This window comes from Balaenoptera ricei, chromosome 11 (genome assembly GCF_028023285.1).
Source record: "Balaenoptera ricei isolate mBalRic1 chromosome 11, mBalRic1.hap2, whole genome shotgun sequence".
Taxonomy (NCBI): domain Eukaryota; kingdom Metazoa; phylum Chordata; class Mammalia; order Artiodactyla; family Balaenopteridae; genus Balaenoptera; species Balaenoptera ricei.
In genome coordinates, this window is record NC_082649.1 from 64,691,074 (window position 1) to 64,717,150 (window position 26,077).

The 26,077-nt window shown below is 40.2% G+C and overlaps 1 protein-coding gene across 1 annotated transcript in view; it reads left to right on the top strand.

The window, feature by feature from the left end:
• Window positions 1-26,077, top strand: part of LARS2 (leucyl-tRNA synthetase 2, mitochondrial) — a 156,052-nt gene that overhangs the window by 18,369 nt on the left and 111,606 nt on the right. The window contains exons 4-5 of the mRNA XM_059939417.1: window positions 12,022-12,113; window positions 14,920-14,980. Coding sequence (XP_059795400.1) covers window positions 12,022-12,113; window positions 14,920-14,980 — 153 coding nt within the window. The remainder of the gene's footprint in view (window positions 1-12,021; window positions 12,114-14,919; window positions 14,981-26,077) is intronic.

Sequence of the window (26,077 nt, forward strand, 5' to 3'; positions counted from 1 at the left end):
CCTTTCTGCTGAAAGCACTCATCCAAGAAGAGGTTAACACCTAGGGGATTGAGAGGGCTCAGGTGGCCCTAAAATATAAATCCAGATGTTGGTGGGCGGGTTGTTGTTGTTGTTGTTGTTTTTAGGAATAATTGTCTAGTTGGCATATGTGAACTGTAGGTTTAGTTACTTGTGGAACTATGGAAGGATTAAACCAAGTTATGGTGATAGAAAAGAATAGGAATTTTAGAAGCCAAAAGGAGAGTTTAGAGTTCCTCCAGTGAATGTTTTCGATACTCTTGCCCATAGAGAAATCACAGACAAGAAAGTGGGCATTATATATCCAGAATGGGGGTATTTGATCTGGATGATGTAGAACAGTGGTCCCCAACCTTTTTGGCACCAGGGACCGGTTTTGTGGAAGACAATTTTTCCACGGACCACGGGTTGTGGGGGGATAGTTTCGGGATGATTCAAGCACATTACTTTGTTGTGCACTTTATTTCAATTATTATTACATTGTAATATATAATGAAATAATTATACAACTCACCATAATGCAGAATCAGTGGGAGCCCTGAGCTTGTTTTCACTTGCCACTCACTGATAGGGTTTTGATATGAGTCTGCAAGCAATTCATTTATTATGGTCCCTGTGCAGTCAAATCTCTCTGCTAATGACAATCTGTATTTGCACCCACTCCCCAGCGCTAGCATCACTGCCTCATCTCCACCTCAGATCATCAGGCATTAAATTCTCATAAGGAGAGTGCAACCTAGATCCCTCGCATGCACAGTTCACAGTAGGGTTCGCGGTCCTATGAGAATCTAATGCCGCCGCTGATCTGACAGGAGGCAGAGCTCAGGCAGTAATGTGAGTGAAGGGGAGCGGCTGTAAATACAGATGAAGCTTCGCTCGCTCGCCCGCCTGCCCACCGCTCACCTCCTGCTGTCCGGCCCGGTTCTTAACAGGCCATGGACCTGTACCAGTCCATGGCCTGGGGTTTGGGGACCCCTGATGTAGAAGAGACCAAGAGGTGAACGAGGTGGGCAAAGGCAGCACTGACATGGTGTCTTTTAAATAAATAGGCTATAACAATTTGACCAGCAAATAGAATCTGCTGCCCAGGGGAAAGGGACAGGCTTTGGTATTTTGTAATCTTGTTATAGGTCTTTACTTTGTTCCTTCTGGACAGTAGTGAGTCATCTTATGGCACAAGAGTGAGTTCTGCCCTTGGTCACTGGATGTCTGGGAAACCCAAGGTGTAGAATTGGTTGGACCATTTCCTGTTCCGTAGAAACTTGGTTCACAGGGACATTGACTCCAGTGGTCCAGCCCATGGTGGAAAGAACTATCCTGACTCCCCACAGTCTGTATTCCAGGGCAGACATTTGTTTTTTGTTAATTTCTGGTAAGACTGTGAAATATTAAGGAGCTTTAAGATTTTTCTAACTTTCTTTTCTTATTGGATCTTTATTGGAGTATAATTGCTTCACAATACTGTGTTTTCTGTTGCACAACAAAGCGACTCAGCCATATGCATACACATGTCCCCGTATCCCCTCCCTCTTGAGCCTCCCTCCCATCCTTCCTATCCCACGCCTCTAGGTCATCGCAAAGCACCGAGCCAGTCTCCCTGTGCTATGCTGCTGTTTCCCACCAGCCAACTATTTTACATTCGGTAGTGTATATATGTCGATGCTACTTTGCCCCAGCTTTGCCCTCCCACCCCATGTCCTCAAGTCCATTTTCTATGTCTACTTCTTTATTCCTGCCCTGTAGCTAGGTTCATCAGTACTATTTTTTTTTCTTAGATTCCATATATATGTGTTAGCATACGGTATTTGTTTTACTCTTTCTGACTTACTTCACTCTGTATGACAGTCTCTAGGTCCATCCACCTCACTACCAATAACTCAATTTCATTTCTTTTTATGGCTGAATAATATTCCATTGTATATATGTGCCACATCTTCTTTATCTATTCATCTGTCGATGGACATTTAGGTTGCTTCCATGTCCTGGCTATTGTAAATAGTGCTGCAGTGAACATTGCAGTACATGTTTCTTTTTGAATTATGGTTTTCTCAGGGTATATGCCCAGTAGTAGGATTGTGAGTCATATGGTAGTGCTATTTTTAGTTTTTTAAGGAAACTTCATACTGTTTTCCATAGTGGTATATCAATTTACATTCTCACCAACAGTGCAGGAGGGTTCCCTTTTCACCACACCTTTTCCGGCATTTATTGTTTCTAACTTTTTTGATAATGGCCATTCTGACCGGCGTGAGGTGATACCTCATTGTAGTTTTGATTTGCATTTCTCTAATAATTAGTGATGTTGAGCATCTTTTCATGTGCCTCTTGGCCATCTGTATATCTTCCTTAGTGATATCTATTTAGGTCTTCCGCCCATTTTTTAACTGGATTGTTTGTTTTTTTGATATTGAGCTCCATGAGCTGTTTGTATATTTTGGAGATTAATCCTTTATCTGTTGTTTCATTTGCAAATATTTTCTCCCATTCTGAGGGTTGTCTTTTTGTCTTGTTTATGGTTTCCTTTGCTGTGCAAAAGCTTTTAAGTTTAATTAAGTTCCATTTGTTTATTTTTGTTTTTATTTCCATTACTCTAGGAGGTGGGTCAAAGAAGATCTTGGTGTGGTTTATGTCAAAAAGTGTTTTTCCTATGTTTTCCTCTAAGAGTTTTATAGTGTCTGGTCTTACATTTAAGTCTTTAATCCATTTGGAGTTTATTTTTGTGTATGGTGTTAGGTAGTGTTCTAATTTCATTCTTTTACATGTAGCTGTCCAGTTTTTCCAGCACCACTTATTGAAGATGCTGTCTTTTCTCCATTGTATGTTCTTGCCTCCTTTGTCGTAAATTAGATGCCCATATGTGCATGGGTTTATCTCTGGGCATTCTATCCTGTACCATTGATCTATATTTCTGGTTTTGTGCCAGTACCATACTGTCTTGATTACTGTAGCTTTATAGTATAGTTGAAGTCTGGGAGCTTGATTCCTCCAACTCTGTTTTTTGTTCTCAAGATTGCTTTGGCTATTCAGGGTCTTTTCTGTTTCCATATGAATTATAAGATATTTTGTTCTAATTCTGTGAAGAATGAATGCCATTGCTAGTTTGATAAGGTTTGCATTGACTCTGTAGATTGCTTTGGGTAGTATAGTCATTTTCACAATATTAATTCTTCCAATCCAAGAACATGATATATTTCTCCAGCTGTATGTCATCTTTGATTTCTTTCATCAGTGTTTTATAGTTTTCTGAGTACAAGTCTTTTGCATCCTTAGGCAGGTTTATTCCTGGGTATTTTATTGTTTTTCTGGCAGTGGTAAATGGGAGTGTTTCCTTAATTTCTCTTTCAAAATTTTCATCTTTAGTGTATAGGAATGCAAGAGATGTCTGTGCATTAATTTTGCATCCTGCAACTTTACCAGATTCATTGATTAGCTCTAGTAGATTTCTGGTGGCATCTTTAGGATTCTGTATGTATAGTATCATGTCATAAGCAAACAGTGACAGTTTTACTTCTTCTTTTCCAATTTGTATTCCTTTTCTTCTCTGATTGCCATGGCTAGGACTTCCAAAACTATGTTGAATAATAGCGGTGAGAGTGGACATCCTTGTCTTGTTCCTGATCTTAGAGGAAATGCTTTCAGTTTTTCACCATTGAGAATGATGTTTGCTGTGGGTTTGTTGTATATGGCCTTTATTATGTTGAGGTAGGTTCCCTCTATGCCCACTTTCTGGAGAGTTTTTATCATAAATGGGTGCTGAATTTTGTCCAAAGCTTTTTCTGCATCTTTTGAGATGATCATATGGTTTTTATTCTTCAGTTTGTTAATGTGGTGTATCACATTGATTGATTTGCGTATACTGAAGAATCCTTGCATACCTGGGATAAATCCCACTTGATCTTGGTGTATGATCCTTTTAATGTGTTGTTGGATTCTGTTTGCTAGTATTTTGTTGAGGATTTTTGCATCTATATTCATCAGTGATATTGGTCTGTAATTTTCTTTTTTTTTAGTATCTTTGTCTGGTCTTGGTATCAGGGTGATGGTGGCCTCATAGAATGAGTTTGGGAGTGTTCCTTCCTCTGCAATTTATTGGAAGAGTTTGAGAAGGATGGGTGTTAGCTCTTCTCTAAATGTTTGATAGAATTCACCTGTGAAGCCATCTGGTCCTGGACTTTTGTTTGTTGGAAGATTTTTAATCACAGTTTCAATTTCATTACTTGTGATTGGTCTGTTCATATTTTCCATTTCTTCCTGGTTCAGTCTTGGAAGGTTATACCTTTCTAAGAATTTGTCCATTTCTTCCAGGTTGTCCATTTTATTGGCATAGAGTTGCTTGTAGTCATCTCTTAGGATGCTTTGTATTTCTGCGGTGTCTGTTGTAACTTCTCCATTTTCATTTTAATTTTATTGATTTGAGTCCTCTCCCTCTTTTTCTTGATGAGTCTGGCTAATTGTTTATCAATTTTGTTTATCTTCTCAAAGAACCAGCTTTTAGTTTTATTGATCTTTGCTATTGTTTTCTTTGTTTCTATTTCATTTATTTCTGCTCTGATCTTTATGATTTCTTTCCTTCTGCTAACCTTGAGTTTGGTTTGCTCTTCTTTCTCTAGTTCCTTTAGGTGTAAGGTTAGATTGTTTATTTGAGATTATTCTTGTTTCTTGAGGTAGGCTTGTATAGCTATAACCTTCCCTCTTAGAACTGCTTTTGCTGCATCCCATAGGTTTTGGATCGTCGTGTTTTCCTTGTCATTTGTCTCTAGGTGTTTTTTTATTTCCTCTTTGATTTCTTCAGTGATCTCTTGGTTATTTAGTAACGTATTGTTTAGCCTCCATGTGTTTGTGTTTTTTACGTTTTTCCCCCAGTAATTCATTTCTAATCTCATAGCATTGTGGTCAGAAAAGATGCTGGATATGATTTCAATTTTCTTAAATTTACCGAGGCTTGATTTGTGACCCAAGATGTGATCTATCCTGGAGAATGTTCCGTGCGCATTTGAGAAGAAAGTGTAATCTGTTGTTTTTGGATGGAATGTCCTATAAATAGCAATTAAATCTATCTGGTCTATTGTGTCATTTAAAGCTTCTTTTTCCTTATTAATTTTCTGTTTGGATGATCTGTCCATTGGTGTAAGTGAGGTGTTAAAATCCCCCACTATTATTGTGTTACTGTCGATTTCCTCTTTTATAGCTGTTAGCAGTTGCCTTATGTATTGAGGTGCTCCTATATTGGGTGCATATATATTTATAATTGTTATATCTTCTTCTTGGATTGATCCCTTGATCATTATGTAGTGTCCTTCCTTGTCTCTTGTAACATTCTTTATTTGAAAGTCTATTTTATCTGATACGAGTATTGCTACTCCAGCTTTCTTTTGATTTCCATTCGCATGGAATATCTTTTTCCATCCCCTCACTTTCAATCTGTATGTGTCCCTAGGTCTGAAGTGGGGCTCTTGTAAACAGCATATATATGGGTCTTGTTTTTGTATCCATTCAGCAAGCATGTGTCTTTTGGTTGGAGCATTTAATCTATTCACATTTAAGGTAATTATCGATATGTATGTTCCTATGACTGTTTTCTTAGTTGTTTTGGGTTTGTTTTTGTAGGTCCTTTTCTTCTCTTGTGTTTCCCGCTTAGAGAAGTTTCTTTAGCATTTGTTGTAAAGCTAGTTTGGTGGTGCTGAATTCTCTTAGCTTTTGCTTGTCTGAAAAGCTTTTGACTTCGGCATCGAATCTGAATGAGATCCTTGCTGGGTAGAGTAATCTTGGTTGTAGGTTTTTGTCTTTCATCACTTTAAGTATATCCTGCCACTCCCTTCTGGCCAGCAGAGCTTCCGCTGAAAATCAGCTGATAACCTTATGGGGATTACTTTGTATGTTATTTTTTGTTTTTCCCTTGCTGCTTTTAATATTTTTTCTTTGATTTAATTTTTGTTAGTTTGATTAATATGTGTCTTGGTGTGTTTTTCCTAGGGTTTATCCTGTATGGATCTCTCTGTGCTTCCTGGACTTGGGTGACTATTTCCTTTCCCATGTTAGGGAAGTTTTCAACTATAATCTCTTCAAATATTTTCTCAGACCCTTTCTTTTTCTCTTCTTCTTCTGGGACCCCTATAATTCGAATGTTGGTGTGTTTAGTGTTGTCCCAGAGGTCTCTGAGATTGTCTTCAAGTCTTTTCATTCTTTTTTCTTTATTCTGCTGTTATTTCCACCATTTTGTCTTCCAGCTCACTTATTTATTCTGCTTCAGTTATTCTGTTATTGATTCCGTCTAGTGTATTTTTCATTTCAGTTATTGTGTTGTTCATCTCTGTTTGTTTGTTCTTTAGTTCTTCTAGATCTTTGTTAAACATTTCTTGTATTTTCTCAGTCAGTGCCTCCATTCTATTTCCGAGATTCTGGATCATCTTTACTATCATTACTCTGAATTCTTTTTCAGGTAGATTGCCTATTTCCTCTTCATTTATTTGGTCTTGTAGGTTTTTACCTTGCTCCTTCATCTGTGACATATTTTTTTGCTATCTAATTTTTTTTTGTTTTTTTTTTTATGAGTGGATTGTGTTCCTGTCTTACTGGTTGTTTGGCCTGAGGCTTCCAACACTGGAGTTTGTAGGCTATTGGGTAGAGCTGGGTCTTGGTGCTGAGATGAGGAACTCCGTGAGACCTCCCTTGGATGAATATTCCCTGGTGTCTGAGGTTCTCTGTTAGTCCAGTGGTTCAGACTTGGACCTCCCACCACAGGAGCTTCGGCCTGACCCCAGGCTCATGAACTAAGATCCCGCAAGCCGCCTGGGGTGGCAAAAATAAATAAATAAAAAGAAAAAAAAAGCAATAACAAAGTAAAAAATAAGATTAGACTAGGAAACTAACAGGTATGTTAGGAAGAATATAAAAATAAAATTGTAGATGAATCAACAACTGGAAGGTACATCAGTACCACAGTACCACAATAGTAAAAAAAAGTGGAGGAGGGAAAAGAAAAATAAAGTGGGGGCAGGGAAGGCCTCGGCTGTGGAGGGCGGGGCCTAAGCAAGGGCAAGGTTTGGGTAGTGGGCAGGGCCAATGCTCTGGACCCATGGAGCTGGGAAAGGCCCTGGGGCCTGTTGGGGGTGGGGCTTAGGCTCAAGGAACAGAAGGGACCCAGGTTTGCCCCCCACCTCTGGTGTCAGAGGGTAGGGGACCTCACCTGGGAGCCCAGCAGGCTTCCTGGGCTCGAGTGGGTGGGGCAAATGCCCTCTTCTCCTCTCCTCTGATCTGGGAGGGCCCCTCCCGCCTGCCTCTACTGATCTCCCCGGCCTCCCTCCTATGCCCCCAGCACTCACACAGCCTGAATGGGGCTTTGGAGGGTGGGTACCGGCTTGGGAGCTCAGCAGGCTGCCCTGCCCGAGTGGGCCAGGCAATCGCCCTCCGCTCCTCTCCCACTCTTCCCGGAGAGTCCCTCCTGCCTGCCTCTCCTGATCTCCCCGGCCTCAGGGGCATCAATCCTGTCTGACCTCCACTTCTCCGTCCTCAGCCCCGCTACGTCCTACTGGTTCACTTTGGGGTTCCTCCCGTCTCCTTGGGCATCAGAGTCCTCCACCAGCAGCGGGCAGGTGCCCTAGTTGTGGGGAGACGCTAACTCTGCGTCTTCCCACACCGCCCTCTTGACTCCTCCTTCCCTAACTATATTTTCATAGACAGCTTGGGGTAATATGTGAACTAAGAATATCTTTTCATGTTAATTTCATCTGAAAACAAAAATAGAAATGAATAAGTATATTACATAAATCCAGACTGATTTTTTGACTGTCTCTGTATTGACTTTATTTAAAAACATGGATGGTAACCTAACAGAATGTTAATAGGCAGAAACATTGAACTGGTGCCATTTTGGCAGTTCCAATGAAGAAACCAAGTGGTAATTAAGTTTTCCCCTTTCTTGTGGAACATGGTTATACAACAGTTACATTATTCTGCCAGCGAAGTAGCCCTAGGAGAATTAAAGCATCACTGGAAGCTGTACTGTAGTGTTGTCCATGGAAGTATTTCAGAACTTTCTACTAATCAAGCACAAATCCCCAACATGGGATTATTATTATTATTATTTTTAGCTCTTGAAAATTAAAAAGAAAAAGAAAAATCTGTGAAGGAAATGTTTTTCATCTATGGGTTAAGCAGTACTCAAGAGAAAGCTGTATCCTAAAGGGTGAGTGTTTTAGTCAGGATTCTTGGCTACCAGGGACTGAAACCCAGCTCAGACCAGTTTAAGCAAAAAAGGAGGTTTTGTGTGTTTTTACAAATCCTGGTGTAACTCACAGAACCAAAGGAAATGTTGTAGGAATGGGGCCCACTGGGAATTGGGCCCACGTCCTTGGAGCACATCAGTATCCCTAGTCTCTGCCTCCCATTTCTGCATCTGTCCACATGCCAGCTGTATTTTCTTAGACATCTCCATCAGGTGCTCCCTCTGTGGCCAGAGGGGTGGGTTTTGTGATTCGCCGTCCGCAGCAGGACCATGTGAAGTAGGGGGAGGAGCATTTTCCCAGAAGAAGGGGAGGGTGCTGTTTGGAAAGATGAAACACTTTGGGTAGGACACATTTAGCAAGAGGAAAAGAGACCTCAGGTCTGAAAGATCAACTGGATTGGGTTATGTTTTGACAACTTCCTAAAACTACATAGACTAGATATTCCTAGGGAATGTTAGAATCTTTTTAAAAGACGTGTACACACACACACACGTACTTACATATTTTGTACACATGTCCATGATATGTTAAATGAAAAAAAACAGGTCATAAAATAGTGTATGACAGGTTCTATTTCCATAAAAACAAACCAGCCAGCTCCTGTATATGTATATATATGTTTGTGTATCTGCGTTTGAGTGAGGAGAAAGGTGTGGAAGGATACACTTGCTTGTTGGTTACATCAAGGAGTTGAGAATAGGAGTCGGGGCTGGGGGAGATGATCAGCTTTGCCTTTATATATCATGTATTGTGTCATTTCACTTATTAAAATAAGCTTGTATTATGCTCGTAATTTGAGAAACCACCAATTAAGGAAAAAGAAGAGGAGGCTATTCCGGCTGACCTCAGGAGCGTGGATGCAGGGATTGAATGTGATAGCTTGGGAGTCATGTCATTTTTTTTTTTTTTTTTTTTTGGCCATGCCGCATGGCTTGCGGGATCTTAGTTCCCTGACCACGGATTGAATCCGGGCTCTCGGCAGTGAGAGCGCGGAGTCCTAACCGCTGGACTGCGAGGGAATTCCCCGGGAGTCATGTTATCTTAGGCTGGCAGGCCAGGGCATTCCACTCTTCCCAGATTCCCAGGACTGGGAAGCACGGCAGAGGATGTGGCAAACCAGACTGGAGCAGCGGCAAACTGGAGAGATCCACAGCACTGTTGTTCACCAAGTCTGTATCCCGTACAGAAAGCAGACCTGAGTGGATCAGACCTACCACCTCCCCTGATATGGCAAAATCTACTGGGCAGGGCCCTTCCTACCCAGCACACAGATGGCTGCTTCTGCTCATGGACTACCCCTGCTCCCGTCAGCCATGGCAAGAACAGCTGGGCTACTTTCGAACGAAGCACCTGATGTGAGCCACTTAGTTATGCGCAAAAGAAGAACTGATGGGCCCCTTCCATGGAAAAGAAGGCCAAACGGCTGGCCCTTTGAGCCTCATGGTCTGTTCGGTTTGGTTAAGAACTTCCAATGCCTGGCACCAACCTGCTACAGAGGCTCTTATCATAAGTAACACACCCTTAGGAATGTACATGGATGAGGATGTGTGTGAGGTCAAGGGGTCTCCCTGCCTGTTGTCACAGAGCCACCATAATGAATGTGGCCAAAGAGACCCGGGCTGAGGTCCTGACGAGGGAATTGGTGATGTGCAATGTTGTGAGGTGCTGAAGATCAAGCAGACGACAGCAGCTGCCACTGCAGCCAGCCCTGCCATTTACTGGGTGCCTGTACTGTGCTGGGTGCACCACATACATCTTAGTGTATAATGCTCAACGATTTGGGTGGCTGCTTTCAGTCAGAGTTGATAGTTGGGACTCAGTGTAAGTGACGTGCCTCAGGTCCCACTGCCAGTAAATGGCAGGTTTGGGTTAGGACATTTCCCCCCAAACCTCACAGCCTCCCGAGGAGCGAGCCTTTGTTGCATTTCCCACTCACTAGCCAAAGGAGTTAGAGCAGCTCTGATTTTAGATGCATGGTCTTCATTCTTGAGATGGAATTGTTCCATCAGAACTAAAACCTAATTAAAAAATAATAATGTGCAGAATGGAAGGACGATGTAAGGCAAGTGGCTTCTGCCACTGGGAGGGCCGTGCCTGTTCTCTTACTGCCACCTGCTAAGAGGGACTAGGGAGAGAACGGATCTGGGCACTGGGATTCGAGTGTGAATCCAGTTTGGGACACTAAATTGTAGGTGCTTATGGACTTGAGGCAGAGGTGGCCATGGGTGATACTCATTTGCATCTCAGAGAGTCTGAACAACACAGAAAGATGGAAGAAAACTCTAGGTGCACAATGAAAAAAAAAACACACAGAAATAATATGATCCCAATTGTTAAAAATTGGATGTAAATTTACCAAATAACATTTATGTATGGCTATATGGTAGAATTAAGGGTATTTTATTTTCTTCTGAATATTTTTCTCTATGTACCAAAGCTATTTGTAGTGAACATGCATTATTTCAATAATCAGGGGAAAAAGTTATTTATAAAAGAAAATGAGACCTGTTTCTTTAGTGGAAAATGTTCCATCATGATATGGGCGGGTGATGAGGTAGTGCCAATAAGTGTGTCTGAGTGTCCATCACTATCCAAGATGTATGTGAACAGAAGCTCAGGTTCTCTGCATGATTACAAACAAACAAACACACAAACAAACAAACCCAGCTTGTGGCAGTTGACAGATCAGGAGCTTGATAGGAAGTAAGAAGGCCAGCTGTAAAGGGCTGTTTTCTAGAAATACTGGAGCCTCCTCAAGCCATCCTCATCCACAGACAAGCTTCAGAAATATGGCTCTGGGAGAAGCTGTGTTTATGGCTTTGTGGCTGAAAATCAGCGTTAGAGAAGGGTAGGAGTCTGAGTTTTCAAAGCAGGTGTCCTTCCTGGCAGTGGGTAGAGAGCCCGGCCTTCTGAGTCTGTCCCTTGATGCCACAGCTTGTGTTTCAAGCCATTGTTCCCATTCATGGCATGTAAGTTAGGTTGAGAGAACTTGCTATTGAAGCTGCCAGCTGAGCTGTGACTGGTCATCCATTTGCAGAAATGAGAGCCTATCCTGGTCTGAAGTAATTGCTTCTGGTGTGACCTAGCTAGGCTGCTTACTCTTGTTGGTCCATCGTTGCTTGGACTGTCAAATAAAGGAGTGGGGATGGAGGATATATTTCAAAAGCTTCTTCGAGCTCTGAGATCTTAGGATCCTCTGTTGTTTGGAAAATGGAAATATCTTACAGGAGGTGATTCAAAGTGGCTTATTGTACACTTGAAAAGTGGCTAGTGTGACTGAGGAACTGAATTTTAAATTTTAATTAATTTTAATTAATTTAAGTTTAAATTTATATAACCACATGTGGCTAGGGGCTACCCTATTGGACAGCACAACTCCTTAATTGGAAAATCTAGCATGAGGTGAGCATTTTGAATGCCTATATATATTTTTATATATACCTATTTTTGGAATTGAAAGAAACTTTTTATAATTTCAGAAAAACCCTTTGGGTTCATTACACACAATACAGACAAGAAGAAGAAGAAAGTAAAAAATAGTCACGAAAATACCTACTCAGAGATAACTGCTATTGGCACCTTGGTGTATAACCTTCTAAATTCTCTTCTGTGCTTACGTCTTAGGTAGCCAGCTGGCTTTCAAAAGCATAGTTTGAAATCATCCAGGAAAGGGATAAGACGTGTTAGAAGGAGAGAATGCCTGCTTATTTCCCAGAAGAGAATACTGATAAAGATTTTAGCAATCTGCCACGGCTGATGTTTCTTTTCTGGGTGCTAGGTTATCAATCCCATGGGATGGGATGCATTTGGATTACCTGCCGAAAATGCTGCGATCGAGAGGAATCTACATCCAGAAAGTTGGACACAGAGGTATGTGTTTACAGGCATATTCAAGCATTTGTATACAGAACCCTTAAACAATTTTTTTAAACCTGTGCACAAGAAATAGAAAGTAAAGCAAACAAAACATTGCAGTCTGCCAAGCAATAAACAGGATTGTCTGTATTTGGTGTTTGCCTTTTAGCACGCTGTATTCTTATCTAAGAAATAACAAAGAGGGTTTGGATATTCATTCATGTGTTCATTTTGATGCTTTGTTATTTACAGTTATTCTTCCTTTGAGTATTTACATTTGGAAGGAAAAAGGAGAAGGAAAGGGTGACATTTGTTAAATTTCTACAGTGCTCTTCATCTTCCTGACCATAGTTTGAGCCATATTCAAATTCCACATTATAATTTTCTCTGCAAATTCTGTTAATTTTTTGCCTTCACCATTTTGAAGCAAGAGGAACTTAGATATTCACCGAGGAAATATATGGCCAATTTATTCTGGGTGTGGCTTTCTCCAAGGAGGACATACTCCCAGTACCCCCTGTGCCTCAGGCTTCCATGTACTTGTGGGCCAGCAGTGCCCATCCCTCTCCCTCCTGGTAAAGCCTTGAGGGCCTTATACCAGAACCCAGCAGAATGTTCTGGGCTCACTCCAGCCCCTTTCACAAAGCCTTTCCTCACCCTACCCCTCAGAGGTAGAGAGGGCAGTTCAAAGTCTATCCCCATTGTCTTTCACCTCCCTTTGCTTTATCTTACCCAAGGCTACATTGTAAAAAGAAATATCTTCTGCACCATCTACTTGTCTTTTTTCTTCCTAATCCCTAGTTTCCACTTTTCCAATTATGGTTAATTCTAGAGTAATGGGCGTGATGAAAAAAAGGAGGAAATAATGATTTAAATAAAATGAGTCAAATATGGTATAAATTTGATGTAAGCTAGGCCAGGGATTGGCAAATTCCATGGGCCAAATTTGGCCCTGCCTGATTTTGTAAATAAAGTTTTATTGGAACACAAGCCACACCCATTTGTTTATATATCGGTCATGGCTGCTTTCATGATACAATGGCAGAACTGAGTAGTTGTGACAGAGACCATATGGCTCACAGAGCTGAAAACATTTACCATCTGGCCCTTTACAGAAAGTTTGCCAACTCCTCCAAGGAGGAGTAGTAAGCATAGCAGTAAAGAAGATGGCCCCTGAATCAGGCCATATAGGTACAAATCCTGCCTTTCCTTCTTCCTAGCCATTCACCTTGAGCAAATTACCTAACCTCTCTGTGCCTCAGTTTATTTATCTGTAAAGGAGGGATAGTCATAGTTCCTACCTCTTATGAATGGATAAAGATTAAGCACTGTCTTAGTCAGCTGCTATAACAAAAATACCATAGTCTGGGTGGCTTATAAACAACAGAAATGTATTTCTCACAGTTCTAGAGGCTGGGAAGTCCGAGATCAAGGCACTTGCAGATTTGGTGTCTGGTGAGGACCAGCTTCTTGGTTCATAGACAGCTGTCTTCTCTCTGTGTCTTGACATGGTAGAAGGGGCAAGGTTGCTCTCTGGAGACTCTTTTATAAAGGCACTAATCTGGTTACCTCTCAAAGTACTTTTGGTTACCTCAAAATACCATCACGTTGGAGATAAGGTTTTAACATAACAATATGAGGGGGACACAAACATTCAGTCTGTTGTAAGCACTTTTCTGCAAAATGCTTAACACGAGGCTTGGAATTAAAATAAGCTATTGTTAGCTAATCAGAGATCACCTAGAGAACTTCTTCATGGTTTTTCATATTTTCAGTCTGCTTGAACTGAAAGGGGACACAGTAGAAATGAATTAGTCCTTTTTCTTTAAAAAGAAAAAAGAGGACCTAGAGATTATCATATTAACTGAAGTAAGTCAGACAGAGAAAGACAAATATCATATGATATCACTTACATGTGGAATCTAAAAAAATGATACAAATGAACTTATTTACAAAACAGAAATAGACTCACAGACATAGAAAACAAATTTATGGTTACCAAAGGGGATAGTGGGGTGGAGCAGGGGGGAATAAATTAGGAGTTTGGGATTAACATATACATATTACTGTATATAAAATAGACAAACAACAAGGACCTATTGTATAGCACAGGGAACTATACTCTGTCTTGTAATAACCTATAATGGAAAATAATCTGAAAAATATATTTATATGTATATATGTATAACTGAATCACTTTACTATATATTTGAAACTAACACAACACTGTAAATTAAGTATATTTCAATTAAAGTTAAAATTTTTTTAATTTAAAAAATTTAAATAGAAAAAAGTAAATAATATTTTCTTATTTCATATTATATTAAAGTTGATTAATTTACTTCTCTCCTCTTTTCCAATTGTTGGAGAGTTTTCAGTTTTAGGTTTTGATTGACAGAGCACTGTATGGCTCCTCTTGGATTCCCGCAATTTGTATGTTAAGATTTTTCTTTTCAGTCGCTTTTAAATTTGTAAATGCTTGGCTTAAATTTGTGCAGAATACAGGCATATGGATGGGCCAGGAGTGCACAAATCAGAAGGGTTGCCTTCCTGAATGGCCAGGGAAAGGGTTAGTCCCCAGGACCAAAGACTATCATGGTTTTTAGTGGATTTTGCACAGGTCCAAAGAATAGATGTCTTCTACTAGGCAGATATTTTCACTGATTCTTAGTAATTAATTTTTTCGCCAGGGCGAAACAACACTTAAAGCCCTTTGGAATAATCTAGACTTTTCCAGTTTCCTTTTCATATTCTCAAAGTGTAGTTTGTTTATGGCTTTTCCTGTTTCTAAAATCCAAACTCTTTTCCCTTTGTCTTGCAGTAATATTAGACACATGAGGAAACAACTTGATCGACTGGGCCTGTGTTTCAGCTGGGATAGGGTAAGTCACCTTTTTCCTGGAAGGTCTTTATTTTAACCAAGGTCCTGATTGAATGCGGGATTGTGCACATTTACTTTATCTTCCTTCTCCTCAGGTTGGGAGGAAGGAGGAAAAGAAGGGTGGCAGAAAGCAGGAGGGAAGGATTAGCACTCCACAAATAAAAAAGTATCCCCAGTGGATAATTTGCCTGCAAACAAGTAATTTTCTGTGGGATTAAGCTAAGAGAGTTAACTTCTTATTTAACTTCACAGTTGGCTATTATTTATGTGTGGCAAAAGCTTTGCACAAGGATTTCTCACATTCTCAGCAATAGTTTAAAAAGACTATTGGAATCTATGTAAAAGTGATTAAATATCAACCTATGTGGTCCCTTTAGGTGATTAGGTGTAGGTTGATGGATCATTTATCTCTTTTGTTCCATGTTTGGAATTGAGGCGTATAACAAATAGCCTTTTGGTATAAAATGTTTTCAAACTGTGTATTAAACCACTGGAGAATTCCAGACCTGGGTGGAGCTCAGTGAAGACCACCTGGGTGTTAGGAACACCCGCACTAAATATGGCTGAGCCCTTTAAAGCTCTGGCCAAAGACCACCCCTTAGACATTGATGAGTGGTCTGTTAGGTAAGATGAACTCTTGCTTGTCCTCTCCACAAACCAATGTCGTGATCTCTCTTAGCATCCCACTAACTCCACAAAATGCTTTTCATTGCTGGGTCTGTCAAGTTCAAGTTCACATCCTTTTACTCATGCGAAGCACCTGGAACAAACCCAAATGTATCACCTTCTCCTCCTCCCCCATAATTTCTTAAATGATTGCAATTTGATGAGTACAGTAAAAAAGAGTGAAAATCAAACACGTTTAAACAGTCCCTGCTTTTTTCTTTTTTTCTATTTTTTCTTTTTTAGCTTCTTTAGATAAGGTCATGGGTTGAATCAAGTTCTTATTGTAGCACTGATGCCATTTTTATCACTAACTTGCAAGGTCACCAGGGTTTCATTTGGTAGAGGTGTGAAAAAGTCCTGGTGCCTGAGTCAAGTTGTCCTGAGGTGCCAGTGGGGAAGTGCTGATGGAGAATGAAATGCATTCTAATGTGGAGAGAACTGAGTAATGCCCTCAGCTCTCCAGAGATGCGTTGGTAAATTCCTTGAGAGCAGAGATGGGCTTGTTAACCCTCTAGGGTGAGAATTAGCCTAGTCCTACGCAGGAACAGCAACCATAAATAGTTCAAAAATTAATGGATTGTTTTCCTGGTTATCATAGAAGATTAGAAAATACAGAAAAGTATAAGGAAGAACATAATGTGGTTAACCATAATGTGGTTAATTTAACGTCCTTGTATGGTTCCTTGTAGTCTTTTATTCTGGAATATTATATAATTTACTTTTGCAAAATAGAATTCATAATTTGTGTTTTTTATTTTGCCTTTTTTTACCTGCTATTCATGAACATTTTCCCAGTTTATTAAATATTCTTTGGAAAAAGTGACTTTTTATAGCTGTATAGTTTTCCATCCTATGAATGTATCATAATTTATGTAACCTACCCCTTATTATCATACGTTTAGATAGATTCTAATGTTTCTCTGTTACAAATATAGGTTCTCAATCCCTCTTGTAAAAATCTGAAGTCCAGAAAGCTGTAAACACGAAAAGTTTTTCCATAACTCATTTGACTGCAAAACCTGACCTGAACTGATGTTTATCTCACTTAGAATGAATATTCATATATTTTACTCTACGAATAGTGATGTAATTGATTACCAGGTGCTCTCCCAGACCTAGTTAGGTAAATATACTGTTACCTTTTCATATCCAAAAAGGTCTTAGTTCTGAGGCACCACAGTTGGACCACAAGCATTTCAGATAAGGGATTTTGAACCTGTTAGTGCAGGATTGTAGATAAATATTATCACTCCTGCTATCAGTGTCTAATAGTTACTGAACAATTCCCATGGGCCAGGCACCCATAATTCTCTCTTCAGATCTCCAGGAAGCTCTAAAATGTGGTTGATTTTATTGACATCATTTTATTGCTGGTCACCCAAGTGGCAGGGCTGGGCTAATCCACTGGCCAATTTATGACTGCTGTGCTCACCCCCCACACTTGGAGCAGATACTTTAGTACACATATTTTATTTCCTTAATATGACTTCTTGAAAAACCATGAGCAAGTTTAAAGCTTACAGTACTTGAATTTAAAGATACTTAAAGGTATAATTTGCTTATGTTACTTTGCTATTGCCAAATTATCCTCCATAAAGGTTATACATATTTATACTCCCAAGTTATTATATAGTTGTTTTCACCTGTACTTCTTTTGTTGTTAGTGATGAGTTTTTCCGTGCTTTTAAGGAATGTTTGAATTTGGGAAGGGAGGGTGTGCGTGAATAATCTAATCATGTCTTTTGCCCATATGGTTAGAGGGTGTTTGTCCTTTTCTTAATGATTCTCATTTTGTTACAAATATTTTCCCTCAATTTATCATTTGCCTTGCATTTTGTTTGTAGTGGGATTATTGTTAGCACACAAATATGTACTTGGAAAGGCCTTTCAGATAAATACATTTTTATTCTCAATCTTGTGTTTAATTTTTGCATTTAACTCAATTGGAATTATTTTAGTATATGATATAAGATAAGGAATTCCTCCTTTTTCTGAATAACCAATTGTTTCTGTCTTTGATTTTCAAACATTCTTTTCCTCATTGATTTAAAAGGCTACCTTTATTATAACCATCTTCTTTTACACTTATTATACAGTAAGTTCTGTTTCTGTTCATTTGATCCATTTATTACTATGTCATTACTAAGCTATTTTTAGTTACAGTTGCTTTATAATTGGCTCTAATACCAGGTAACAGAAGTTTCTTCTTATTGTCTGATACTGACAGTGCCATCCCTACTATCTTGTGTTTCTGTTTCCTTGATATATTTTGCCCATTTGAAAAAAATTTTATCCTTTATTTGTTGAATTCTTTTGGTGCATCACTTGTGGATACAATTAATTAAAAAAATTAAAAGATGGACAAAGCATATGGGGGAAACCTTCTTTTGGCTAATCTAGAGTCTTTGTCTTTAACAGGGAAGTGTAAGCTATTTGTATTTGTTTTTATAACTAGTATAGCAATTCTTTATTGTGCTAAAAGATAGCTGTAAGGGTCTTAAACCACGTGTTTAGTATCAACATAAAAAATAAAACAGAACATATGTTTTTGCCTCCCATGTATCAATAAGATAAGGAGATTAGCTGGCAGCATTGGGTCTTCATTGCTGCGCACGGGCTTTCTCTAGTTGCAGCGAGCAGGGGCTACTCTTTGTTGTGGTGAGTGGGCTTCTCATTGTAGTGGTTTCTCTTGTTGCGGAGAACAGGCTCTAGGTGCATGGGCTTCAGTAGTTGCAGCACGTGGGCTCAGTAGTTGTGGCTCGTGAGCTCTAGAGCACAGGCTCGGTAGTTGTGGCACATGGGCTTAGTTGCTCTGCAGCATGTGGGATCTTCCTGGATCAGGGACCGAACCCATGTCCCTTGCATTGGCAGGTGGATTCTTAACCACTGTGCCACCAGGGAAGTCCCACACTTTCCACTTTCTAAATCCATTTTCCAGAGGTTTTTTGGGGTATGTTCTGAGATTTTAGGCCTAATTTCTTCTTCTTCTTCTTTTTTTTTTTTTTAAATTAATTAATTAATTTATTTATTTATTTTTGGCTGTGTTGGGTCTTCGTTTCTGTGCGAGGGCTTTCTCTGGTTGCGGCAAGCGGGGGCCACTCTTCATGGCGGTGCGCGGGCCTCTCATTATCGCAGCCTCTCTTGTTATGGAGCACAGGCTCCAGACGTGCAGGCTCAGTAGTTGTGGCTCACGGGCCTAGTTGCTCCACGGCATGTGGGATCTTCCCAGACCAGGGCTCGAACCCGTGTCCCCTGCATTGGCAGGCAGATTCTCAACCACTGTGCCACCAGGGAAGCCCCCTAATTTCTTCTTATTGTAATTTTTCTTATCATGTATCATTTCTTAAATATAAACATAGATCTTTGCTTTTGGTTTTAGGATCATTTTCATAGCAAATTACTTAAACTGAATGCTCCTTAACTAGTTTCAGTGCTCATCAGTAGACCTTATAGAGCATGATTGCCCATTTTCACAATTTAGATTAATGAAAGAAAATGTTTAGATATTTTAGCTCTTGCTTTGAATCTTCTGATATTACATGTTATTTTCATAATGGAGAATGACTTTTCGTTGCTTTCACCTATGACCAGCAACTTACTGGGGTATGAAATTCTCTTTTCTTTCAAATCTCTTTAGTAGACCTTGATCCTTGATTTACTGTATTAAAAAAAAAAACAAATTATAGACTCACAGGAAGTTGCCAAGATAGTATAGACAGATCCTATGGACCCTTCATCCAGCTTCCCCCAATGATAACATTTTATACAACTACAATATAATATCAAAACCAGGAAATTAACATTGGCACAATACTATTAACTAGAGTAGAAATTTTATTCAGATTTCACCAGTTTTTATATGTACAAACAGTGTGTGTGTGTGTGTGTGTGTGTGTGTGTGTGTGTATAGGAGTAGTAGTAGTAGTTCTGTACAATTTAATCACGTGTAGATTTATGGAATGACCACCCTCTGGCCCATTGGCCTCTGATGGAGAAGTCTGAGGCCAGCCCAGATCATCTCTTTGTAATAATACAGTGATCTTTCTACCCTCGTTTTGATGCTTGTTGGACTCCTGTCTCTGCCTTTTCCATTTAAAATTTTCATCAGAGTATAGCTCAGTGTCCATCCTTTCACTTTAATTTTGCCTGGTGCTTGGTGACCACTTTTGATCTGCAGTGTAGGTATTTCCTCCTGTTGGTTTTCTAGACCCTCTTTCTCAAGAACACTGATTTTGAGTGTGTGCTCTGTTCACTGTCCTCCATTGTTTTCACCATCTTTCTCATGATTTTGGTCCCTTTGTTCTTCTCTACCTTTTGGGAGAACTTCTCATGTTTGCTTTCCACATCACTGATTCAGTTTCTATTGAATCAGGGCTGCTTTGTATGGTTTCTAATGCAGATAGTAATGCTATTGTATTTTTAGATTGATTCTTAATGTTCCTCATCTCATTCAGTTCCCATTTTCTTTCTCAAGCCTCTTGGCCAACTGCTTTTTTTTTCTTCTTATTTTGCTATCTTATCTCATTTCACAGACTGTGTATGTTCAAAAATTTTCTTGAGAATACAAGGTGATGCTCTTGAAAAATTATTTTTGCTTCTTGTAATAAATCTTTTTACAAGTTTGAAATGCTGTGCTCTCCTTGTTTGTTTCAGAATCTTTTCATAGACACCTTGTGGATTTTTCCCCCATTTCCTGAGTGAGGTGGACTAGTGTATCAGTTTAGGGATCCATCAGCATGAGGGGAGCGGAGTGGAAGCTCTGTCATACTCTCTGCCTCATTCATTTCTGTCCAGGTTCGGGGAACCCATAGCTCCTGGGGCATCTTTCTCTTTGCTCTGATCTTTACCTGGGTGTGAGTTGTGGTATCACAGATGCCCCTGTGACACCCTGCCTGCCTCAAATGCTTCTGAGGCACCACAGACAGGGGTGTCCAGTTGGTGGGCTTTCTTCCTGCTCCATAGCCCACTCTCCCCTCTGGATTTGCCGTTTCAAGTAAGGGGTGCCAGAGCCCTGCTTCTCAAGAACCCAGTCTGTCCTTAAGAGGGAGAGATGCTATTTGGCTTATGGTATTTTTCTTCAACCTAGTCCCATCTGCCAAAATTCCTTGACATTTCTGGCATGTCAGTGGCACCTCTGTTATTTCCTGTATTGGTGCAGTCCCCTCGGCCCCCATCTTTATATTCTCTTGGTCATTTTAATGGGAGTAATGGAAACAAGTTTAGATACATGTGTTCTTGATGCTCTTTTTCCCAGAAATCCACAGTGCTTTTTAATGAAACCTTTACAATCTGATTGGTCATATAGAGCAGCAGAGTGAGGAGGTAGAGGAATAGTTTATTTAATTGACGAGGCAGATCTGTACTCTTTGCAAATAACAATCCTAAAGTCCCATAAAAACTGGATAATTAAGCAGATGGGTATCTGACAGTTAACAGAATATTTAAAAAATGAGATGGCTCAGAAACGTTATCTTCCTCCCCCAGGTAAAGAAAGCTAACTTGAAAACGTGGGTCATGGCCTCATTCTTCCTGTCTTTGCCTGGATGGGAATCCCTGTAGGAATGGTCCAGCTCTGGAGCTGCATTCTCATCTTTCTTACAGAAAATGCTTAATTCTCTGAATTAAAAGGAAAAAAGTATACATTTCTCGAATTAATGGTGAGCCAGAATGATAATCAAATGATGTCTTTTAGCTCAGCACTGTGTTTCACTTTTTCAGATGTTATTCCGCAAATAGTTTGTATCGTCTTGATTTGGAAAGTAAGAAACTGAAAGCTGAATTTGAATAGTTGAACATCTACTAAGGGAAGAGTGAAGAGGAGATAAAATTCCAAACTGTAACTGTGCAATGAGAGAGATCAGACGTGTTTTTTTGTGGAGCATTTACTTTGTGGAATAATTGGCAGCCTTTCTGGAGAGGGTGTGACCCTGCATTCCTCTCTCATGGGTTCAGATTATGGCCTTGGTGATCATGCACTGGTCCTAGGGGATGGCCCCGTGAGTTCCTTGTGACAGTGACATAGTTAGCTTCTAAGTTGTGTGGTATGGCCCACTGAGGCAAGTGTGTCTCTGACTTTGATCTCTACCGTCTCACCAGTGCTCTGGTGCCTGAGCTGGTTCTGGACCAGGCCTTGGCTGTGTTTTGATTGGCATAGACTCTGGGGCTTGATTTTTATCAGGAGTCATCTGGATAATTATTTGGGGACCAGTTCCCTAGGAGTTCCCTTCAAAACCAGACAAGTATACGAAAGGAAAAAAACATCCAAACCAGATAGGATTCAAAGTAATGCCTGTGGAATCTGCGAGAGCAGGGCTTTATTAGCTGTTTATGGTGCTTGCTGAGCAATCCCCAAACACTCATACTCCAATGTAAAATCAAAACAAAACAGGAACATAGGACTGGGCATAAATGATGTTTGGATTAACTTTTCTTGTCTCCTTTACTAGAGTAATCAAGAGTTGACTCTGCTGAGTTTCTTTACTATGGAGATCTTATGAACTTTTACTTGCACTCATTTTCATTGGATTTTAAATTCCTGTGTTTGATTTCCTTATCGTGTTTCTCCATTCTGCCTTCTCTACATGTTGGTGCCCAGTAATAAGACTGATGGCTTTGCCCATCAGTCCCCTTGGGGCCAGGCAAACACACGAATTACTGCCCCCAAGACAATCATCCATTGAAACGAACTCGGTGTGCCCCCCACCATGTTCCCCAAAGGCTGAGTGGGCTAAGGTGGATGTGTAGTGTGGTTATCCTGGAGCAGTGGAAGAGGCACATCAGAACTGGGCTCCATCAGAATTTTTACTGGGACAGGCTTTTATGATGTCGAGCTTTTCCAAGTTTTATCCATCAATGCTGCACAACCTACATAAATTAAGGGGGCTGCTGAGGCATTTGTGGCATCTCCACCATGTGCAGATGGTGCTTTGCTTCTATTTGCATCTCTTTGCTTCTATTTCTCTCTCTCTCTTTCTCCGTCTTTCTTCCCTTTCACTGTCCTCTTTCCATTCCCTTATTCTCATCCATTTTCCTTGACTCACCTTCCTTCCTTCCCTCCTTCCTTCCTTCTTCACAATTCCATTATCACACCTAAAACAATTAATGATAATACCATAAAATCATGGAATACCAGTCATTTTGCAGATTTCACTGATTGTCTTATCAGTATTTCTTATTCCGTGGGTTTGTTTGCCTGCACTTCTGCTGGCCTTTTCTTCCCCACCCTCATGTCATAATCATGGTTTGGAACCAGTACTCTCTTTTCATCCAAAACACACACCCTTTGGACCATACCTGCATGAGCTTATTTTCAAAGACAGCATGATTTGTATGATTACAAAGTGAAAATTATTATTGCTTCAAGACCCTTACTACCTCGGAATTTTATTTACATAGAAGACTAGACATTCGAAAGGAAGGATTAAACTCCAAGAAATAATGAGGGTTCCAGGATAATAGATATATTTTTAACGGTTTTTATTTTAAAAGAATTTAAAGAATAGCCTAAAACAAAAAGAATTTAGGGCAAGTGATTGCCTGAAAACCTGGTTGGGAAGATTCTTGTTGTCAGAGCTCGGGGTTGTGGTTGCCTTGACAACGTGTAACAGGCCCTCGAAGTGTTTGACTCTCTGAGTCCTCTTTCAAGTCCTTACAGAGGTGAGGCAGTTGGTCTGGTAGATCTCTGACTCTAGATTACTTTCTGTCTCTCAGAATCAGAAAATTAACCTTTTTCCAGAGGTTTTTCTTTTGGTTGGGAGGGAAGAGGCAATACCTTTGTTTTAACTGAAATGAATTGGCAGCATATCTCTAGTGCTTTCATTTCAGGGAAGGTTGGTGCTGGTGCATAAGGGTTAGTGTTCAGAATTGTCATCATCTCGAGGCTGGGAACCACGTCTCATAATGAATACCTAGCACACATGCAGCTGACCTCATGCACAGCCGTGACAGCTCAGTCCTTACCAGCCTAAAACATGGAGGGAAGTTTTTCATTGCCTCAGACAGGATAGTGTTCTTGGACTCTTCAGCCCTAACTAAAGAAGGAGGTCTCCTGGGGCCGCTCAGCAAATGTGGCTTTGCAAGGAAGTAGTTTGTTTTATCCTCATCCCCAGTGGTGGTCATGAGCCCTATCAAGGATGTACGCTCTGGCTAATGGGAATAGAATTTACCAATTTAATGCTTGTTAAATGCTTCTAGGAGATTGGATCTTGGATGCTCATTCCAGAGGCTTGGGTTTTGGTGATAGGCTTTACCATTCACACATGGTGGGCATGATCTATTGCCCCTCTGAGCCTCAAGTTCTTATGGTTATTAAAGAGATTAGATCACTCTTCAAATACTGTAGAAAATAAGAGTACAAAACCTCTTTCCCCATGGCTGAATCAGGTCTCCAGGTCAGTTTTGCATAATGGCCAGTACAACCTTTGACAGAACAGGTGCCTGTGGGTGTACAATGCAAGGTGCTCTAAGCGTGTGGTTCAAGATCACAAGGTCTTGAAGATGAAGTTGTTACTCCATGAAAATAACAAGGATAATTTATGTGTGTGCTTATACCAGTGGTTCTCAAACATTGGCGAGCATCAGAATCACCAAGAGGGCTATTAAACCACAGATTTCTGGGCCCCACCCCCAGAGTTTCTGATGCAGAAGGTCTGTGGTTTTGTTTTTCTATTCAGAAAAAAAGGATCTTAGGAATGATCGTGCTCCCAAACCTTATTAGGTAGGAATCATAAGAAGACCTACCATCAATTTTTTCTGACATGTGGTAGAGCGTAAATGAATAATAAAAACAAAATTTTAAGAAATAGGCAATGTTTTTGCAAGTACAAGATTATTTTTATAACTTCTTTCACTGTGAAATATTAGGCGTGGATAGATAAAGCAAAAGCATATATGTAAAGCTTAACGCATTATTGGAATGTACAGCTACCACCTAGGTTAAGAAACAGAACTTTGCAGCACCCAGCAGTTCTCTGTGTGCCCTTTTCCAATCACAACTCCATATCTCCCCACTACCACTATCATAGGGAACCTCTGTTCTGACATTTATGATAATCACTGCCTTGTTTTCAGTTTTACCACCTACATATAGTTTTCATAGTTACATAAATGAACTCACATAGTATGTGTTCTTTTGCGTCTAGCTTCTTTAACTCAACATTATGATCAGAGAATATTCTCTGCATGATTTTCTGGAGGAAGAACATTCCTGTGTGTCTCCTGTACTCTCAATACTCTACTATAGCACCTTCACTTCTGACACTAGATGTGTGTCCTACAATTTAACTCAATTCTGATACAATCTACATGGAGATGGTGTCAGATCCCACAGGTTAAAGGCTTAGCCCTACAGCACTTTCCCCCTCCCCCACTTCTTATGCCAATTACAAGTCCAGGTTGTTACCTATGCTTCTGACCAACTGCCTATAAGTCAGAGGTTCCCACAACCCTTCCTTGATTAATTTGCTAGCAAGAATTCATGAATTTCACAGAATTCAGGAAAGCAGTTTACTTACTAGATTAGTGATTTATTACAAAGGACATCAAAGGATACAGATGAACATCCAGATGACAAAGTATATAGGATGAGGTCCAGGAGGGTCTCAAGCACAGAATCTTCTGTCCCAGTGGAACTGGGATGGGCCACCCTTCCTGCACGTTATCATCCAGAGGCTCATCAAATCTTACTGTTCAAGAGTTTTTATAGAACAGGGATGGTCTCCCTGACTCTCCGTTTGAACTCCTCTGTCACTGTCCCATCAGGGAGAGTGAGGGGCACCTCATTACTGCTGGTTGGAGTAGAAGTCCAGACCCCACCCCTGTGGTCTCCACTGACACCACCAAGGGTTTTTTTTTCCTAAGTTAACTTGCATTTTATTTTATTTTTATTGAAGTATAGTGGATTTATAATGTTGTGTTAGTTTCTGCTGTACAGCAAAGTGATTCAATTATACATATTTACATTCTTTTTTTATATATATTCTTTTCCATTACAGTTTATCATAGGGTATTCAATATAGTTCTTTGTGCTATACAGTAGGACCTTGTTGTTTATCCGTTCTGTATATAAAAGCTTAGTGCCCAGCAGGGGTAGGAGAGTCCCGGCTTTCCACTCAACCGCCTCTGATGCCACACTGACGCAGAGAGAGATTGGGCTGCCTTTTTATTGCCTCCCAAGGTTGTAAGTCTAGACTCTCCACTGAGCCCTTGCTGGCGAGGGTAGGACTGTCTTTTTTTTTTCTGTGGTGTTGACTAAGGTAGAGCAATTATTGTCTAAATTTTCTCTCTTGCTAGGCTGTCCCTTTCCTGGTACTCTGGCTAAAGAGAGCAGGCTTTTCTTTTTTCTTTTTTCTTCTTTTTAATTTTTTGTCTGTACTCCTTGGCATTTCTGGATTACTGGCTTCATTAGCTCCAGTTCTGGGACTTATGAGAAAAT